General features: G+C 41.3%; 2 protein-coding genes and 1 long non-coding RNA gene across 4 annotated transcripts; 2 read left to right on the top strand and 1 right to left on the bottom strand.

The window, feature by feature from the left end:
- The first annotated feature begins 913 nt into the window (after window positions 1-913).
- On the top strand, window positions 914-5,533 carry LOC112287697 (peptidyl-prolyl cis-trans isomerase CYP40). 2 transcript variants are annotated; one of them, XM_024530990.3, is made up of 10 exons: window positions 914-1,671; window positions 2,197-2,575; window positions 2,848-2,972; window positions 3,115-3,202; window positions 3,342-3,394; window positions 3,600-3,704; window positions 3,861-3,936; window positions 4,361-4,398; window positions 4,659-4,735; window positions 5,305-5,533. In XM_024530990.3, exons 1-9 carry the CDS (start codon window positions 1,477-1,479, stop codon window positions 4,710-4,712), a joined length of 1,113 nt encoding a protein of 370 aa, XP_024386758.1. In that variant the 5' UTR covers window positions 914-1,476; the 3' UTR covers window positions 4,713-4,735; window positions 5,305-5,533. The 2 variants fall into 2 exon arrangements, with proteins under 2 accessions (XP_024386758.1, XP_024386759.1); XM_024530991.2 differs by lacking the exon at window positions 5,305-5,533 and adding an exon at window positions 4,877-5,085 and having other exon boundaries at window positions 1,004-1,671.
- A 1,017-nt stretch (window positions 5,534-6,550) lies between these two features.
- LOC141045860 (uncharacterized) lies at window positions 6,551-9,019 on the top strand. The gene is made up of 4 exons (XR_012218382.2): window positions 6,551-6,689; window positions 6,937-6,994; window positions 7,090-7,831; window positions 8,440-9,019. It is a non-coding gene; the product is annotated as an uncharacterized LOC141045860 (long non-coding RNA).
- On the bottom strand, window positions 8,734-17,232 carry LOC112287696 (protein NUCLEOLAR FACTOR 1). The gene is made up of 24 exons (XM_024530989.3): window positions 16,871-17,232; window positions 15,991-16,144; window positions 15,556-15,671; window positions 14,876-15,089; window positions 14,473-14,617; window positions 14,245-14,368; window positions 14,011-14,117; window positions 13,671-13,814; window positions 13,328-13,408; window positions 13,012-13,199; window positions 12,656-12,728; window positions 12,278-12,346; window positions 11,984-12,022; window positions 11,652-11,740; window positions 11,474-11,538; window positions 11,168-11,214; window positions 10,921-10,980; window positions 10,692-10,763; window positions 10,544-10,573; window positions 10,089-10,180; window positions 9,818-9,923; window positions 9,640-9,702; window positions 9,414-9,479; window positions 8,734-9,140 (listed from the first exon to the last, which is right to left on the bottom strand). The coding sequence occupies exons 1-24, from the start codon at window positions 17,100-17,102 to the stop codon at window positions 9,066-9,068; spliced, it is 2,451 nt and encodes an 816-aa protein (XP_024386757.1). The 5' UTR covers window positions 17,103-17,232; the 3' UTR covers window positions 8,734-9,065.
- Between the last annotated feature and the right edge of the window lie 447 nt (window positions 17,233-17,679).

Below are 17,679 nucleotides of genomic sequence, written 5' to 3'. Positions count from 1 at the left end.
AACGACATAGATCAGGAACATCCAAAGGTAGTGATAGCATTTGTCATGGAACCGTCACAAAACCGACTATTAGCATCTGAAGCAGCAGCAGCAGCAGCATCAGTCGAAGCAGTTAAGCAAAAAACAAATCAAAATTTACAACTTTCAATGACTTGCACGCATACCGAGGTGCTATCCAACACAGTCATGAATCCACCGCTCTGGGCAAAGAGACTCAGTTTGTTACATGTATCACCAGGAGACGAACCATAGAGGAGGTCAGGGTTCTGTCACCAGGACCTGGCTACAGGCCCAAAAGACCAGGTACATGGATACTACGAGAATTCGCAGGTGCGTAGAGGGGGAGTGAAAATGCTCCAGACACACACACACACACACAGGTCTCATTCTCTTCCCCACTTCATGAAGGAGACGAACGGTACTCGTACTCGTATTCGACTTCGTCGTCGTCGTCTTAGTATTTCAATCTCTGACCTTGGTGCTCACATACGAGCCCCATCGTACGTTCCCAATGAGGGGAACGAAACGGGTGATTCGAGGGTCAACTGGGGTGTTTGAGCCGGCCCGGGTAGCCGCTTTTACAGATCGACTGCCCACTTCGCCACCTGTCGCCCTGCCAAATCGTCCCACGGATCGACAATTCCGGAACAGAATGTCCTCTCCGCTGGAACCTTTCCAAGCCGATTCTGCATGAGGCAGATTTCCGTGTGGAATTTGCACCGCGGATGCTGAGCGGCGTGCCCCTCTCTGGCATATTGTGTGGCAGAAACTGTTCTCCCCCCCCCCTTTTCTTTTATTTGTTTTCTTTCTTTTCGCTTTACGTTTTTTAACTTTTTTTTATCCGTTTTTGCTGGGTTTGAAATCCGGTATTTGTTGCATTATCTGCTGGCTTCTGAAGTTCAATCGAGCTCACTGCTGCCAGGATTTGTCCTGCATTGCATTCCGTTATCGTGTTGCGGCTGCGTTTGGGTGGCGCCTGGTGGCGGTTATATTGTTGTGAGAAGTCTTTGGAGGCAGGGAGTAACAGAAAGAATCGATTCAGATTCATTGCTCCATTTTACATCACATGCTTTTGTCGGTGGCTACTTGAAGCATTGTGTCTGTGAGTTGGTGGAAGATCTCTCGGAGTTCTAGAACCTGAGGCTGGAGAAGTGTGTTGAACCGTGAGCTGATTTTAAGGAGCGAGAGCGAAAGAGAGGGCGAGGGCGTTTATGGTTGTGAGGATCTGAGAGGCGCGTGGAGTTTGAAGGGTTCTGGAACCCTAGAGCTGGGTTTTAGGGGAGGTTTGAGGTTGAAGGGGTTTATTCGGGGTTTGAGTTTGATCCTTACATTTGAATTAGTGTTTGGGAGCCTTTGAGGGAGAAAGAAGCAGGAACAGTTTGGAGCGTGGTGTGGCCGAAGGAGCACAGTTGCGAAGGGGTTGTTTGGAGTTGAGGTGGAGTGTGGTTGTGCTGTGCGGCGATCTTGTTTTCAAGCATGAGTGAAGTGGCAGGGATGGGTTCCAAGAATCCGAAAGTGTTCTTTGACATCAGTATTGGTGACGAGTTGGAAGGTCGGATCGTAATGGAGCTTTTCGCAGACGTTGTGCCCAGGACCGCGGAGAATTTTCGCGCTCTCTGTACAGGCGAGAAAGGGATTGGACCTGTCACGGGGCGTCCTATGCATTATAAAGTATGGCAGCCACCGAGCTACGTTATTCTTTCTCCATCCTCTCGCTCGCGCTCTCTCTCGCTCATGCTATATATGGCCATTGTGTCGGCAGTCTTTTAGTTCTTCCTATTTGGCAACGCACAAGACTGTAGCGCCGTTTCGAGTTACGTGTGGTGAATCCTGTTTAGTCCGATTTACTCTTAACATGTCTTAGAGCTAGCATAGCGAGGAATGTAGCCTGAGTGTGCATCTGCTCGTGCGAAGAGTTTCCAAATTGTTTGGGAGGTTTTTTCTGTCTTGGGAATGCGGAAGCGCTAGTCTTATTGTTGATGAATCAGGCTTGTGTGCGTTGGTAATAAGATTTGTTTTGCTTGACGTGAGACATTTTCTGATTAGTACGTGAGGTCGTGGATGGTTAAAGTCTTCCATTGTATGCAGGCTCTGAATGCGTGTAGTCCAATGCGGATGCACCGCCTCGCTGCTCATTCCTGTTGACTGACCAGCTTTGTATCCTCCGTTACATGGTGGATGATCTCCTTTCAACAGGGCACCATATTTCATAGAGTGATCAAATCCTTCATGATTCAAGGCGGTGACTTTGAGAATGCAAATGGAACTGGTGGCGAGTCCATTTATGGAAAGAATTTTGAGGACGAAGTGTTTCTAATGAAACATGAACGGAAGGGTATGCTATCTATGGCGAATGCTGGACCTAACACTAATGGATCCCAGTTTTTCATTACCACTACCCGAGCTCCACACCTCGACGGAAAGCATGTGGTGTTCGGTAAGGTATTGAAGGGCATGGGAGTCGTGCGCTCCATTGAGCACCAACCAACTGACTCTGCTAGCAACAAGCCCCTTGCTGACGTGCGTATCGTGGACTGCGGCGAGTTGCCAGAAGGCGTTGATGACGGAGTCGTGGGTATGAATTCGGAACTCTTGAACGCATTCTACCTGCTTGTTCTTGTTTCGTCACCCTACGTTTTGATAGTGTGCACTTTCCCTTCTTAGCACGTGATAGATGTTGAAAGGAGATCTTCCTTGCCGCCCTAGCCAGTGACTTTGGATACGAAATGATCCCCCTTTCTTTGTATTGTTTATTTATTTAGGAACATTCTTTTAGAACAAAAAATATAATCTTCAGGAAAATTAAGTTTTACGAAATATTATAATGATGGCTAATGGGTATTTCAGGATTCACCCAAGACGGGGATAAGTATCCAGATTGGCCTTCAGACTTGGATACGCAGCCTGCTGACGCAGCATTTTGGGAGGCAGCAGTGGATTCTGCCCGAGCCTTAGGCAATGAATTTTTTAAGGTGATTATCCAAGCAGATTGATTGCTTCAAATAATATATAGCCAGTATCCTCTACTCCATTCTCATATCACATTTCTTGTTTCTGGAGACTGTTTTATGTGGACGTTGTAGAACCCTTGGTAATTATCGCGTGTGTTTGCAGAAAGGAGACTATAAGACTGCACTAAGAAAGTATCGTAAGGCTCTACGGTATCTAGATGTATGTTGGGAGAAAGAGGAGCTCGATGAAAGTAAGTTTCTGAGTTTTTGGAAGTTGGACTTTCAAAGTTACGGATTGTATTTCTCTTTCGGGCTTGTGGCATGATTCATACTGGTTTACTTCTCTTCAGTTTGATGGCTGACATAATTGTGTTGTACTATGTCTTACAGCAAGAAGTAATTCGCTTCGCAAAACAAAATCACTCATATTGACTAATAGTGCTGTGAGTATCCTCCTGACGAGTGCTTGTCTCAGAACATTGACTTAGTTTGATTGCCGAACTTCCTTCGTTTAGAATCTACCTATCAAAGTCTGAGAATTCTTTAGTAGCTAAGCGTAGTGAGCACTATCACTTATTCATGTGTTTGCTAGCAAGTTTGAGGTCATTCTTTTGCGACACCTTGACCTACGATTGGTGGCGATGGCAGGCTTGCAAGTTGAAGCTTGAGGATCCTCGAGGTGCATTAACTGACTGTGAATATGCGATGCAAACTGGAGTTGATAATGTTAAAGCTCTCTTCCGTCAAGGCCAGGTAGAGTCTCCCCATTTTGGGAAATTTTCATTGAGAGTTTATGTGTATCCCTAAAGCCGTGTGCCGACTTTCGGACGGTTGTCTCCTGTTACAAATAGATGTAATCCTAAGGCTAAGTAACACGTGCAACAGTACTTAAACATACGTGTATTGCAGGCTTATTTGGCGATTGGTGATATAGATTCCGCATTGATGAGCTTAACGAAAGCCTCTAATATCGAACCAAATGACAGTAAGACAATTTATCACTTACTTTGCCATGGCTTGATTTATACGAAGAGTAATATAATATCGGTTATCGAATCTGCATCGTGCAAGGGTGCTTGCACATGAACAATTACTTTCTCAATAATTTTAATTGCTTTTGTAGAAAGGACTAGGGATATTCATTCGTTGCCTTGAGTTTGCTGGCCATTCTCTAAGGTAGTAATGTATCATGAAGAGTTAGTGACTTGTTACATTTTAAGCGTGATATAGGATGTGTTCCGCTGTGTCATTTACTCTTATAAAGTGGCGGCTTTTGGATATTCTGAAATTTCCACCATTCAGATGCATGTTTTTTTTTTTTTTTTTTTTTTTTTTTTTTTTTTTTTTTTTTTTTTGTTTTAAGCTTTCACAGCACTTGTTCTGAGGATTTCTTGTGCATAATTGTGCAGCTGGAATTAAGAGAGAACTTGCAATGGCTAGGAGGAAGGTATGTTTGCTTTATTTCCAGTCTACTTAAGTGCAAATTACCCCACTTTTTATTTATTTATTATTATTGATAATTTGTTTCGTGCTTAATTACCCGTCTGAGTGTCCTGGAAATGTCTGCTGCTGGTTACTTTACCAAGTAGTGAGGTTGTGTCGAGGATTTATCTCTTGCATTGATCAGGATATCGGGTAGAACTGAAATGCGAATCTTTTTTCATTTTTTCGTGTTGTGTATCGATTGGAAATGTTGTACGTTTTCAGATCAATGAGCGAAATGAGAACGAGAAAAAGTCCTACGCTCGAATGTTCAGCTAGAGAGGTTACAATGTTTTTGACAGGTAAATCACTCTTTAAAAATGCCTCGAAAGTTTTGCTCATTACATCTAGATGTGATTTTTGTTTTTGAATTTTAGATGAAGTACAGCTATCTTATTTCGACCCCTAGAAATGTTCACTGAGTAATTTGCCAAAGTTTCCAGAACCTCTAGCATCGAGGGAGCTTGAGCGTGTGTGTGACCTAAGGGCAATACCCTAGCAACTTGTGAAATTCATTATAAGGTCACATAAAAGATCCTATGGATCTCCAACTTCAAAAATCGCTGTCGGATCTCTAGGGCTCCAAAATTTGCGATTCCATTTGTATTCATCCTTATTTATATTCTCTAATGTTCGAAAAATACTACCTCTACCAACTTGAAGTGAACATGTAGATTACTTCAAATGTCCCAGCAAGGTTCACCTACCTACAACTATGTGGTATTTGTCACTCGATCGCTCCCAAGTTAATGTAAAGCATATGTGTGTAATATGCGCCCGGAGGTAGCGATCCTAATTCAATAATAGCAGAAGTGGAGAATGTCTGGGCTTGGTTCTTTCATTTACTGACGCGCCTCTTCTTGCAATTTAGGGCTGCGAATGGAAATGCAGATGGAAACGGCTTAATTCGTAGTCGCGGAGTGTGCGCGCACGAGATATTTCTTAAATTAAATCAAGTTTAAGAAAGAGATTGCATATTCGATTTGGTGGCATCTTCTTTTAGACGTTCTTAGGAGTGTGTCATAGGTAAGCTGCATCCGTCATTGTGTAATCAAATGTCCCACATGATTTGAGACTTATGTTCCACCATTGGCATCGCACTTGCTCGTTCTCAATCCACTTAATCTGAATTGCGCTGTGTATGTTCACATAAATTCTTTGGAAGCTCAAGTTATGCTGACATTCCTTAATCGTTTCATTTATGAAATTTTGCGGTTATCTGTCCTGAGCCTCAGGTAGTACGCAATTTAGTGAACACCAGTCAGGCAAGTACTGGAATTTTGTTGGTTGCATCACAACCGGGAACAGTCGGTAATATTCCCGACATTTAATCACCTTTGCACACTTATCCACCATGAGCATCCATTGCAATGCACTTACCAGCCCCACAACCAAGCTGTGTGCGGTCCAGATTGCAGCCCACCCACATTATAATCACGTCGCAAAGTGTGGCCTCGCCTGCACCCTCATCGTCGAGGTCACTGGTTATCCATCGTGACGTCAACACGCGCGAACTCAAGAGGCTGATAAAGCTACAGTAACATTGATCACAAGCGGCCCAGGTACACGACAATCGCCAAGTACATGACGATCGAAGGGCTGCAGTGCTATGACTGCTGGTGTGCAGCAGATATGTAAGGTTACGAGGAGTACACTGAATATGATTGCACTGGCAGGTCTCAAATTTAGCCACCGTTGCCCCTTCATCAATGTCCTTTTGTCTGCCTTCAAGGAAAATGAAGCATTCAAGGACATCCTACGAAAGAAATAGGACAAAGCAAAAGATGAAGATCAGTAGGGATGAAGAAAGCGGCTATGAGATATTGATTGAAATTGGCATTGTCGTTCATCGGTTGCAGTGGCGCATGTTGCCGCGGTTTGTTGTGCAATGGTGACGCTAGTGATGTGAGGAACTGGTTTATGGATTCTGAAGGTTTCTGGATAGTGGGGTTTTGGGATCAAGCGCTTAAGATGGCTGAGAAAGATCATCAAGCAAGTTGATTCTGAAGGATCCATCCCGGAGGATGCAGCCAAGGACAGTGTCATGGAATTGGTGGATTTAGGGGGGGGGGGGGCTCGCAAGTTTCTGATCACTTCAGTCGTGATAAGCTTGTTGTTTTTGAAATTTACAGACTTTTATAATGTTTTTTCTAACCATGTTTTGAATTGGGTGTGGATTTTTGAAAATTCAGTTTCTGAACTTGTTCTGAAGTCGAGAGGACATCTAAACGCCAACTAAAATGGGACAAGCAGGAGGTCAGTCATACTTTGAACATTAGAGCTGCACTTCAGAGATTGCCAATTTTAGACGAAGAATGTGCATATCCTGGCAGTGCATATCCAAAATGCCAATGGTCGGATCATTTAAACGTAGAGAAGGGCAAATATTTCGGTAGAGAAGGGCAAATTTTTTGGGGCGGTGGCAAAGATCGGAGAAAATAAATCATGTAGACATCCAGTATCATTGTCATTATAGACCAAGTGCTGCTCTGTCTTGAATCAGATGTGTTTTAGGGATCGACGATGGACTCGAGATCAACATAAGACATTTCACCGTCTTGGTAAAGATTAATGCACCATCTGCAGGTTATTATGCTTTCTTGAGGTTTTTCACTTATTACTTGTCTCATTAACTTCGCTTGTTATTTGGTTGCAGAAACCCAAACCTCTGGAATGCGTGTCCCTTCTCGGACGTAACTGCCAGAAGTTGCCATGGATAATAGTGACTAGCATTTGCTACATGACTGGCTGACTTCAAAATCCTAGCCTCACTGTCACGATCTTAACTCTTGATGCTGCATCAGTTTGGTTTTGGAATTGACTGTAATAACATGGATCTTCATTCGAAGATTTCCTGTTAGGTATCTGTAGAGGGAACGTCGCCCTACCCTTAATGAGAACTGACTTTTGTAGATACTCTCAAAATTTTCTGCAATTTTCTCAGGGATAGGCGCGCAAATTGTTTGAGATAGGAGGCCATCAGATGTCAGAACTGAATTTAGTTCCTAGTGGCAATTCAACAAGGCGGGAAACTGACAGTAATAATTTTGTTGAAACCTTGGCAATGAAAGTGCAATTACCCCCATCTCAGACACCAATAAAGATGTCCCTAAACAATCCGGTTAAGACGACATAAAAATGAAATTGGGATCGACGGAACCTCATCTTGAGTGTGAGGAAATTATTCCCTTGAGAAAGGTAGTGCCACACTGCAAGTCAGCCGACAGGGGAAGCTGACATGGCATTTGAGATTACTGATGAACTGCGACATGGTAGAGGTGAAGACTCTACGCAAGAAGGAGCCCTTACGAGAAAAGAATCTGGTTAGTTATTGAAGTAAATCTTGATCAATTCGACATTTGATGGGAAAGCATATTATGTACATCAATTTACTCCAGGTCTGTAATTCATCTCATCTTTGCGGAACATTGATTGTGTCCAAATCCTCTTCACACGACATCTCACTCCTGTCAATGTACATGAACATGTGTTATAATATCGTAGCATCATGTAGCTTCTCTTAGCATTGGAGTCCGAGGCGTTATGAATTGCTTCTGGGATCTATGCTCGCAGCTAAACCTTTGCCTTCACTACGCCTAGATATCTGTACCATGTCAGCACTTTATGGTATGTTTCTGGCGTAATCAGGTATTTTATGGTCAGCAGGAAAATAAAAATTACAGAAGTCAGTCTGACCCTATTCGCATTGGCTTTTATTTTCAACTCCGAGAAAATTAGTTAGTCGTGAAACGGCATATTTTCGTGCCGCATTTTCATCAGATCTGTAATATATGACAACCTATGCAGACTAATTCTCATCAAGATTTTCTTCGATTATAATGGACTTCCGGTAGTTTTCCATGAATGGTTTAGTGTTCAGCATTACAAGCTTCCAAGTGCATTTGACTGTAGATGTAGACCTCCTCTTAACGATATCGCTCCGAGGTGCCCAGTCCTACTCATCTTCAAGGCGTCCGTCGGAATAACGATTGTTTTCTACTCGCAGGGAATACGACTCGTGATGCGATGCTCAGAATCTGGCATTCCTTTGCACAAATCAAACAATGATCATGAACCTCACGGGAGACAGAGGATTTGACGACAATGACGAAATCTCGAAGGGGCAACAAAGGTGTAAATTAAGAAATCCACACAAGGGGTGGTCAAGTGACGCATACACGCTCACCTTTTTGCATTCCCAATATACTCAACACACAATCCCCCTCCCTATTCCGCTTGTCACCCATTCGCACGAATTAAACTACTAGCTATGGGAAGACAATACACAAGAGAAACAGCATTGAGAGTGAAGTCTACTAGACATGCAGTTAGAGTTACATTTACTTCGTGACTAAATCACTGCACTGTCTGTCACAACCCACAGCTTTGCCATCCTTCCGCTTCATTAAAGAACTGGATAACTATCTAACCTGAGTATGCCACAACTCAGTATCACAAACTAGAACTGAGAATGGCTGGAGTTTCAACATTGTTCAGAAGAATGTTTCTCAATGATTTATGTTAGAATGACTAATTTAGGGGGAAATTATAAAGGTGACATCTGCAAAGGACATTTCACTTTCTAAAGCCACTTGGATTCTCGATGAACTTGTTCTGCACAACGTTCTTCATTCACATGAAAGTGAATATACTCTGTTTAGATTTAAGCATCCGCTCAGCGTATGTAGAGCCTACAATGCGCTCTAGCTGCATACACCACAAACCAATTCATAACAAATCGTCAATAAAATCAATTGCCACAATCATTCAAATATTTAAATGTCAGAAGCTTTAAAGCTGCGACGACAGATTAAACTGCTAGAGTACAAGCCATCCACCACACCAGTAACAAAGAAATCAATGATTTCCAACAAGAATTTCAGATATTATACTCATAAAAGCCCACGCACTACATACATAAAAGATAAAAAGCTCGACTTGCATGCATAACAACAGGAAGTAAAGGTAAAAAAAACCCACTTGGATCTTATCAAGTTTGGAGAATAATACGGTACACGATGAGAATCCCTCCAAAAGGTTGGATATCTGTAATTGCCAATGGTAACGAGTTAATCAGCTCAAAATACTGAAGAGGGGTGGTGTAAGGTCTTACATACTTCGAAACATCTTAAATGGTTGCAAAAAACAACAAATAAAGAGCACTCATGCTGATGACGAAATTACTGAGATTAGGTTGCACACTAACCTCACAATAAAATTGTGCATGATCCGGAAGCGAGTAGAAAATAAGCTCTCGAATGCCCCTTATCTGCAACCGGCGTTCCAAACCAGCCGCTTCAATATATACCATGCATAGATGATGGTTCGATATTAAGAAATAGTGCTAATTAACCAGGAAGTGGTACTGAGGGACGAGAAAATACCTTGTAACGATGATAGAAATGAGCACGCTCCGTATAAAGCATAATATCCCTCTTCCGATGAAAAAACCATGAACGGCTTCGAGAAATATCACTTTGCTTTGTGTACCTACAACAAAGAAAATTTTAATCAGGCACTGAAGAGTTTATGCTTGCCTTTAAATAACAATCTCTATTTTCCCAAACATGCAGCACACAAATATGTGCGATATCAATTGTCACTACTTTCGATCAATGGCAAGTGTCACAAAGCAAGCCAGGCGGAGAACTTTACTCGTTCAGCAAGCAGAATGAGCATTCTTGAGACTTTAAGAAGTTTCGAAGCCGCACGAAATCGAAGGAACTAGCAAACAGTAGTATTCCACCCTGTGAAATTCATGGTAAGAAATCAGACAAACTCTACTTTAACCCAAAGTTAATGCATCCACTGCTTTGAAAAGCAAGATGGGCAAATTATGCCTTGTGAAAAATATAAAATGCCACAGATTGAAACAGCTTTATACACAGAAATGTGTCTTCGTTGGGAGAAGAATCCCATCTCCACATGAAAGAGGCCTACCATGATTCAAAGAACCACATCCGAGCAAGCTTTCTAAGTGAAATTAAACACTTCTTACTGGCTATTTCACGTGACTCCAAACACTTTTGTACCTAGATTGACACAGCTTACCCATTCTAGAAAGAGAAGAAAAATTGCAATGGAAGAAGAAAGTTATGAGATCAACATACCTGATGAGAACCTTTGATTCTTGGAAACACCTGTTGGAACAAAAAAGACAAAATAGAATTGACTCAGAATCAGACAGTGAGTTACATCCACATCTAACGAAGAAAAAGAAGATAATAGAAGATAATAGCAGATAGGAGTGAACAGCACCTGCTTGGTGAAATATTCAAAACGAGCATCATCGACTTCTGAAATGGCCTTGCAATCAATCCTTTCGTAGACCTGTTATCAGAATCATTCAGAATAGAAGCTAACAAGACTGGAGCGATGATAAGAAGTTTAATGTGATCATTGAAAATCCTTTCCGAAGGTCATCATATCGATGGAGATCAATGGAATACACGAAGAGTAAGGGGTTGAAAGAAATAGATGACATCACCTGGCGAATTTTCAACATTACTTTTGAAAGTATTCCTGGGTACTCCATACGCAACTTAACCTGTACAATATGTTGCAAACATATATACTATATAATTTAGAACTATTAGCTTGCACATGAAAAACAAATGATTGATGCAGCCTCTCACTAAATTTCAAAGAGTCCTTACTACACGTGAAACTTAAAATTACAGTAAGATTATACTATATTGCACCTAAACGGAAGTCAAGTCAAACTTTCATCGTACCTTTCCAGCATGATTAACACAACTACGATGGAATAGCGCATTGATCTCTGAGGAAAAACCAACAAAAATTGCGCTTATGTAATGTTACAGCTTAGCTCCTCACACAATTCAGATTTTCTCATCTGAAAAGCTAAATAAGACCGCAATTGCAAATTAAGGTCTTTAGAAAGTGACTAACTTCGAAATATTATAGCATCAATGTTAAACTATGCACTCAATGTTACAATACAACCTAAAGATCCCAGAAGGAAATATATTCTAAAATCAGAGCTATTGCATAATAGCCTCCATCAATTCAAGTCTTACTTGCATCAGGGAATGCTGATAGAATCATGGTCTGTCGATAATGTCGAGAATGTCCATTCAAGCACCTACAAACACCACATGTAAGATATAAAATGATTGGTTCATCTTAATTCATTGCTTAAAATTCCACAGATTCAAAAGAAAAAATGAAGCACAAACTACAATAAATAGATCTCACCATTCTCTGATGCGCATGAAATCGGTACCGTGCTGCGATTGGGGTATCCGATTCAGATGATCAAACAAAGTCAAGACATGCATCCAGTTCTGCAAATCTCTCAAGCACATATATAGTCAGAACCTACTCACAGCAGGACATCGAATTTCCTCTCTTGGGTGAAACACCAGAATGGACAGTACACATATTCAATTCTGATTTGTCCTCTCAAGGATTGAATCTAGTGATTCTTGGAGGAATCTCGCTTTAGTGCTTTTAGCCAACATTTACAGTGCTGCCTCAACTTAATAAAATAAAAACATATGATATGGGAAAAAAGTACAAAAATATACCTGCATCAGAATAACATCCGTGTAATCCATCACAACAATCTGCAAAACCAAGTGTGCGTTACACTTCATACTGATTGTAACATACTAAAATAAACTCATACTAGATGTACATAAGTTTCTATTGAGTCCTTCTGATTCTGAATCTCTAGACAGACGAAGGAGTTCCATACTTATCAGTTCAAGACCAACTCCTAAAAACATTTAATATTCTGTTTAACATCTACTGATGACGTAAAAAAAAGTAAATCAACGTAATATGAAATTAAAGGGAACTTTTTAACGATAATCACGCACCTCAATTGAAGAAAGGAAATCAACATCCTTACTATTGTCTTTCTTGGAACTTTCTGCTTCGCCGATTTGCTGTTGAAACAATGCATTGCATATCAGATACTACATACATGTTAAATACTAAGGAGGCTGACGCGCACTACAGAAGACAGTGAACAAGAATACAAACTTATCCTTGAGCTTGTATTTGCATTCCAGGGTGCGCCCGATTGGAAGTAGGGTGCAGAAGCAAGAATAGTCAGCTTCAACGTAGAAGCTTAAATAAAGAGAACACCTCGCAAGACCTCGTCATGAACAGTGCTAAATGCTAATGACGATTAAGATGAAATTACAAGTAGATGGAATCAAGATAGTGTACGTGGAAAGAGTCCGTAAACATACTGTGATAAGACCAAGGGGTGAGGCGACAATGATGTCAGATGAATAGAAATCACTGTAAAGCTTGATGCTCTTTCTGAAGCCACAGGTACGAGTCCAAAAGTTAGCTCTTCATCACCCATGGATGCTTCTCGCTCCTAGCACCAGAACGTCATCCCAAGGGCAACACAGAATCATGGAAAGCAGAATAAAAGCAACCTATTCATACAACTCTTAACATGAACTCCAAGACGAAGACAGATAAGCGCTACAGGTATCTCTTTTACACTTGAAAACTACACAAAAAAATGTAAGCAGAAGCAAGTTATTAGTAACAAATAGTGTAACGGCAGGACTACGGTTGAGAGCTGTACACCCACCTTGTAAATTTGATACCGATACGGAAGTGGTCATCATTGTTGCCGCTGAAAAGGGCCTTAAAATCCGCTGGTTTCCCACCCGTATATTCATTACTACCTTCTTGTCCTTCTTCTATCAACACTTGATCTTCTTCATCGTCCTCTGCTCCGAAGTCATCAAAGAACCGAGCTTTATGTTCGATATCAACCTACCAGTACGCGCACCACATCTTCAGGCCAGGTTTAACGCAGACATATGCCACATCTGAAATCGTTGCATTAGAACATAAATAACCAAGAAAAAGAAAGTACAGGGAACCTCGAGAATGTTACTTACCGTTTGAGCCTTAGGAGCCAATTCAATCAACTTCTTCACAAGTTTCAATGCAGTGCTTCGCATTGGCAACAACATCAGCACCTGCAAGATTGACGCCCGAGTCAGCTATTAACAATTTTTTGAGGTATGTCCCTGGAACAAACGATTCCTAACTGCAAGAAAACTCAGAGATTATTAGGTATACTCTTCAATTAAGTTCAAGCCATAAGATCCTTCAAATAATTCGTATGACTTTTGAGCAGTGAGTTAAGTCATAAAAAATGGACAAATAGTGAACCAAGCAACTGAAACTTATCACTAGTCCCACTGCAATTTCGACAAGCAGAGATAACATGAACCTCACCTTTGGACGAGTAAAGCCCTGATCACGAGGAGGGTCTATGAAATCAGCGCCCCTTTTTCCATTCTCGTTTAAAGCCGTTTGTTGACGCTGTAACTTTTCGTTGTTTTTAGTAACAAGGTCCCTTGTCTTTAGGACGTGATTCAGCTGTAAATCAACAGAAGCTTAAATTCAATTCCAGTAATAACGCTATCGGTAAAGAATCAAAATAACAAGGATGCAAATTTCTCCACTTCATGAGTTCCTCAAATTTACAATTGTGCACATTTCTCCCACAACAGGTTTAATAACAACTTAATGACATTGACTAAAAAAGCTGTGTTCAGATTCATATAGTACTTACAACATGCAGCACATATGCATCAACGTAGGTTTCGTGCTCCTCGTTGGAGGCCACGGTACCCTGAATTCCACATCTCAATGTGAGCATAATGTCTTCATAATTGTTGCCTGCAAGACTGTCATATGTTAGCCTGCTAATGATGAATTAGTTGTTGGGACAAACGACCAAGCTAGGAGAACAAATTTTATAAATATAACGTGAACAGAGCTTATAATGCCAAAAGGTGTGACTCACAGAAAGAAAAGAACTGAGCTTGTCCTTCTGTACGAAAGTCACCAAACTGTTTATGCTTGATTTGCCCTTGCCAATGTTTAAGAAGCCGCTCTTTTAATGCACAGTTTTTCAATTCCTTTTCTACCTGCAGAATTATCTATGTTAGCTGGAAGCTAAAAGCCGTGAGCAGGTAACAAGGTGCTTGAACGCACATTCAGAACACCTCAGCGACAAAGAATAAAAAATCACCTTTGGAAAAGTGGACGTATTGGTCAACCATGTTCCCTTCGGAAGGCCTGCTACTTTCATCTCAGTCTTAAATTTAACCTTCCCATCCACCAATTCGGCAATCTTCGTATCAGCAATATCCAGTTCCATATGCTTTTTGAAAGGACTGGATCAACACAAAGGACATCTTCAGATAAAGCGACAGTTGAACTCATTTATCAACACGTGTTCTGTGTAATACACGCAATCCAAGGCTCACTACACCGTTCCAAAAAGTTCTTGTTAACCGTGTGAAATCTATGTCCAACGAATAATTAACATTTTGCAGCTTTATACTATCGAGATGTTTCGTAATATTGATATTCAGTCCGATTACATCCACAAACAAAATAAAATTTGAAACAAGTGTTAGATATTGTCGTACTCTTCACTTGTGCCTGCACCTGCCCCACTAGACAGTCTTTCTGAATCTGAATCTTGATCACCATCCTCTTCTTCTGCCTCTCCCATCTCAACTTCTTCACCATCAGCCACCTCTTCCCATTCGCTCTCTGAAGAGGAATCTGCTTCTGCATCTCCATTCTCCTCATCGTCATCTTCCACTCCGACAGACTCTTGGCCATCTTCCTCAGGAATCCCTGGTGATAATGTACAACTCCCAGAACCATCAGCTCTAAGAAAAGAGAATTACTAATTTCAAGGATCATACCAAAGTTTCAGGGACCAAAAAGAACTCGAAAAATTTTTAGAACTTGCAAAACAACAAACATAAGCGATGGTTTCTCTCCTGCATTGCTTTGCAGTAGGCTAGGCAATACAAGTAAAACAAACCATCATAACTATCGATGAAAACAAAGAAATCACCCCGGAAAATATCACAAAACAGCTAATTGTTACCTAACGTAGTGGTCTTAACGAGTCACGATCCCAATATTTTAAGAAAAGGCACCGATTGTGAGGATATTATTACTCTCAAACTTGAAAATTCAAGATCTAAAATAAAGCAGAATGCAAAAGAAGCATTCCCCTGTAGACAAAAACCCTATGTAAACATCTACTTTCGATGCCTATAAAAATTATTTAGGGATCGAACCAAAAACGTACCTCCATCAAGCTCATCCCCCAATTCAGATCCATCCTCACCCTCTAGTTCACTGCCAAGCTCCTCGTAATCTTCGTCATCTTCACTGCTTTCACTAGCGCCTTGCTCTTCCTTTCGTCTGCAACACAGGCGTTGAACCACTCCTAGGTAATTAGAAAGGACTCTGGAATGAATAGAATCCTGCAAGCAGAATCAAAGATGCCAAAGACCTTCGCTATGAATCAATACAATTAATCTCAATTATATACTCTACAGAACAGCTTGATCAGAGTAGGGCATTACAAAGCTAGTTTAGCCAAGACATTGTTTTAAAAGCACTTCGACCTAAAAAAAATCTAGAGATAACAAATGCCACTGGAAAATGTAACTATGTACGATCAGATTCACACCGCAGGTCCGTCTCTATAATAATCTATTCAAACGAGAAGTTTGTATACCGTGGAGCGTAGGCTTTGGCGAAAGACTCATTAGTGGCTTGTAAAGTTTGAAGTAGAGTTGTGTAGGCACTGGTAGGTTCCCCGTTCTCCCCATCCTCATCCTCTTCCTCTTCACTAGCAACATTGTTCTCAGTAGCCTGAGCCGGCTTCACTTCTGCCCAATAATGCGTCACAACATCATTAAAGTTACCGACTATCAGAAGCGTACGACAAGTACTCTCCAATTCTCAACCCTAAACCTACTGCTACACCCATAGGCATCAATTCATAAGCCTAAACCCATTGCCTCACTGCTAGAGAACGTCAGAATAAATAAATCAAACAGGCAGGTCTCAATATTCTGGGATACGTATAACTCTGAAATTACACCGGCATGCAAAGCATCCACATACTTACACTTGAAATTACTGGATGCCAACCGCAATTCCTGAAACACGCTAAAATGGAGCATGTCGCTTGACAACTACAGCGAAAAATCCTCATAACTAAATCTACGTTGTTACAGGTACAGCCCCTAAATTAACATCCTTAGGCAGAATCCACTACTAGAAAGCATCTCTCAAGAAAAATGTGAACCGTGATTAGCCATGGAATTATTGCTAGTATTGGACAAATACTGACCAATAGCAAGCTCCGGTTCTCTAACAAGCACCAGTTTCCTAGCAAGACAGGCCAATTCACTGATAACAAAGCTAAGTACATTGAATTACGACTTCATCTTGTAACACGGACCTCGGTACGAAAGTATATTTCAGAAACTATTCCTCCAATTCAAGTCGCTAAACACACAAAAAAACAACCAAGCACTTGCAGTAATCGTTTGAAGTAGCAGTATAGAAGGCACTAAAAATTTTAAATCAAAATAAAAACCTGCGAATACCTGGTTGAGGTTCGTAATCTATGTGATTTCGGCCTCTCTTGCTACGATCCCCTCCTCCACCACCCCGACCTCCGCCTCGTCTTCCACCTCTTCCCCCTCCGCTTCCTCCCCTGCGTCCTCCCCGGCCTCCTCCTCCACCACCTCCTCCTCCTCGCCTACCACCTCTTCCTCCTCCTCGCCTACCACCACCTCCTCTACCTTCGCCACCAGAAGAGCCATGCTTTCTCTTCATCTCTATCCTTCGCCTGGAATCTATGCAATGCACAAGCAGACAGTTCTCGAGACTGCCGGCAACATTCAGACCCTCCCAGCAGCTCCAGGAGCTCTGCAACGTCGGGGTTTAGCTTAGGCCTGAATTAGGGTTTAGGGTTTTAGGTTGAGCGAGGCTTGGCCAAATGTATTCTACTCTCTGAATAGTCTGGATAGGAGGTCATTGTGTGCAGCGTAAGCACTCAATCAGCTAGCCCAACTCACTACTCACTACTCACCATTCTAGACCTTGACGTGGATTTTGGTTTCTCACTCCGTCATATTCATTTCTAATGTTTAGACCTTGGGAAGATGGTTGCTTGAACACATTTAATAATGAAGGATATTACAATGTCCAAGTAATTGGAATTAGAATTATTTGGTTAAAAGTGTGTTTCATAAATTTCAATGAAGCTGCATCTTGAATAAGGTCCTTACAAAGCCATAGTTTGTTTTATGTTTTTAGATGTATGATCAGAGTCTAATACATAACATTAAAATTAAATATAAGAACATGACTGTATGCTTACCTTATAACAGCAGTGTTTTTTACAATTGCA

This window comes from Physcomitrium patens, chromosome 10 (assembly GCF_059467195.1).
Source record: "Physcomitrium patens ecotype Gransden chromosome 10, ASM5946719v1, whole genome shotgun sequence".
Taxonomy (NCBI): Eukaryota; Viridiplantae; Streptophyta; class Bryopsida; order Funariales; family Funariaceae; genus Physcomitrium; species Physcomitrium patens.
Note: the sequence above shows the minus strand (reverse complement) of the source record. Positions and strands in the feature narration are given on the sequence as shown.

Coding starts and splice junctions, on each gene's coding strand:
- LOC112287697 (XM_024530990.3), top strand. CDS start 1,477: ATGAGTGAAGTGGCAGGGATGGGTTCCAAGAATCCGAAAGTGTTCTTT. Junction 1,672..2,196: donor GGCGTCCTATGCATTATAAA/GTATGGCAGCCA, acceptor TCCTTTCAACAG/GGCACCATATTTCATAGAGT. Junction 3,937..4,360: donor TAATATCGAACCAAATGACA/GTAAGACAATTT, acceptor ATAATTGTGCAG/CTGGAATTAAGAGAGAACTT.
- LOC112287696 (XM_024530989.3), bottom strand. CDS start 17,102: ATGAAGAGAAAGCATGGCTCTTCTGGTGGCGAAGGTAGAGGAGGTGGT. Junction 11,741..11,983: donor CGGATGTTATTCTGATGCAG/GTATATTTTTGT, acceptor AGAGATTTGCAG/AACTGGATGCATGTCTTGAC. Junction 10,574..10,691: donor TTGAATATTTCACCAAGCAG/GTGCTGTTCACT, acceptor TTGTTCCAACAG/GTGTTTCCAAGAATCAAAGG.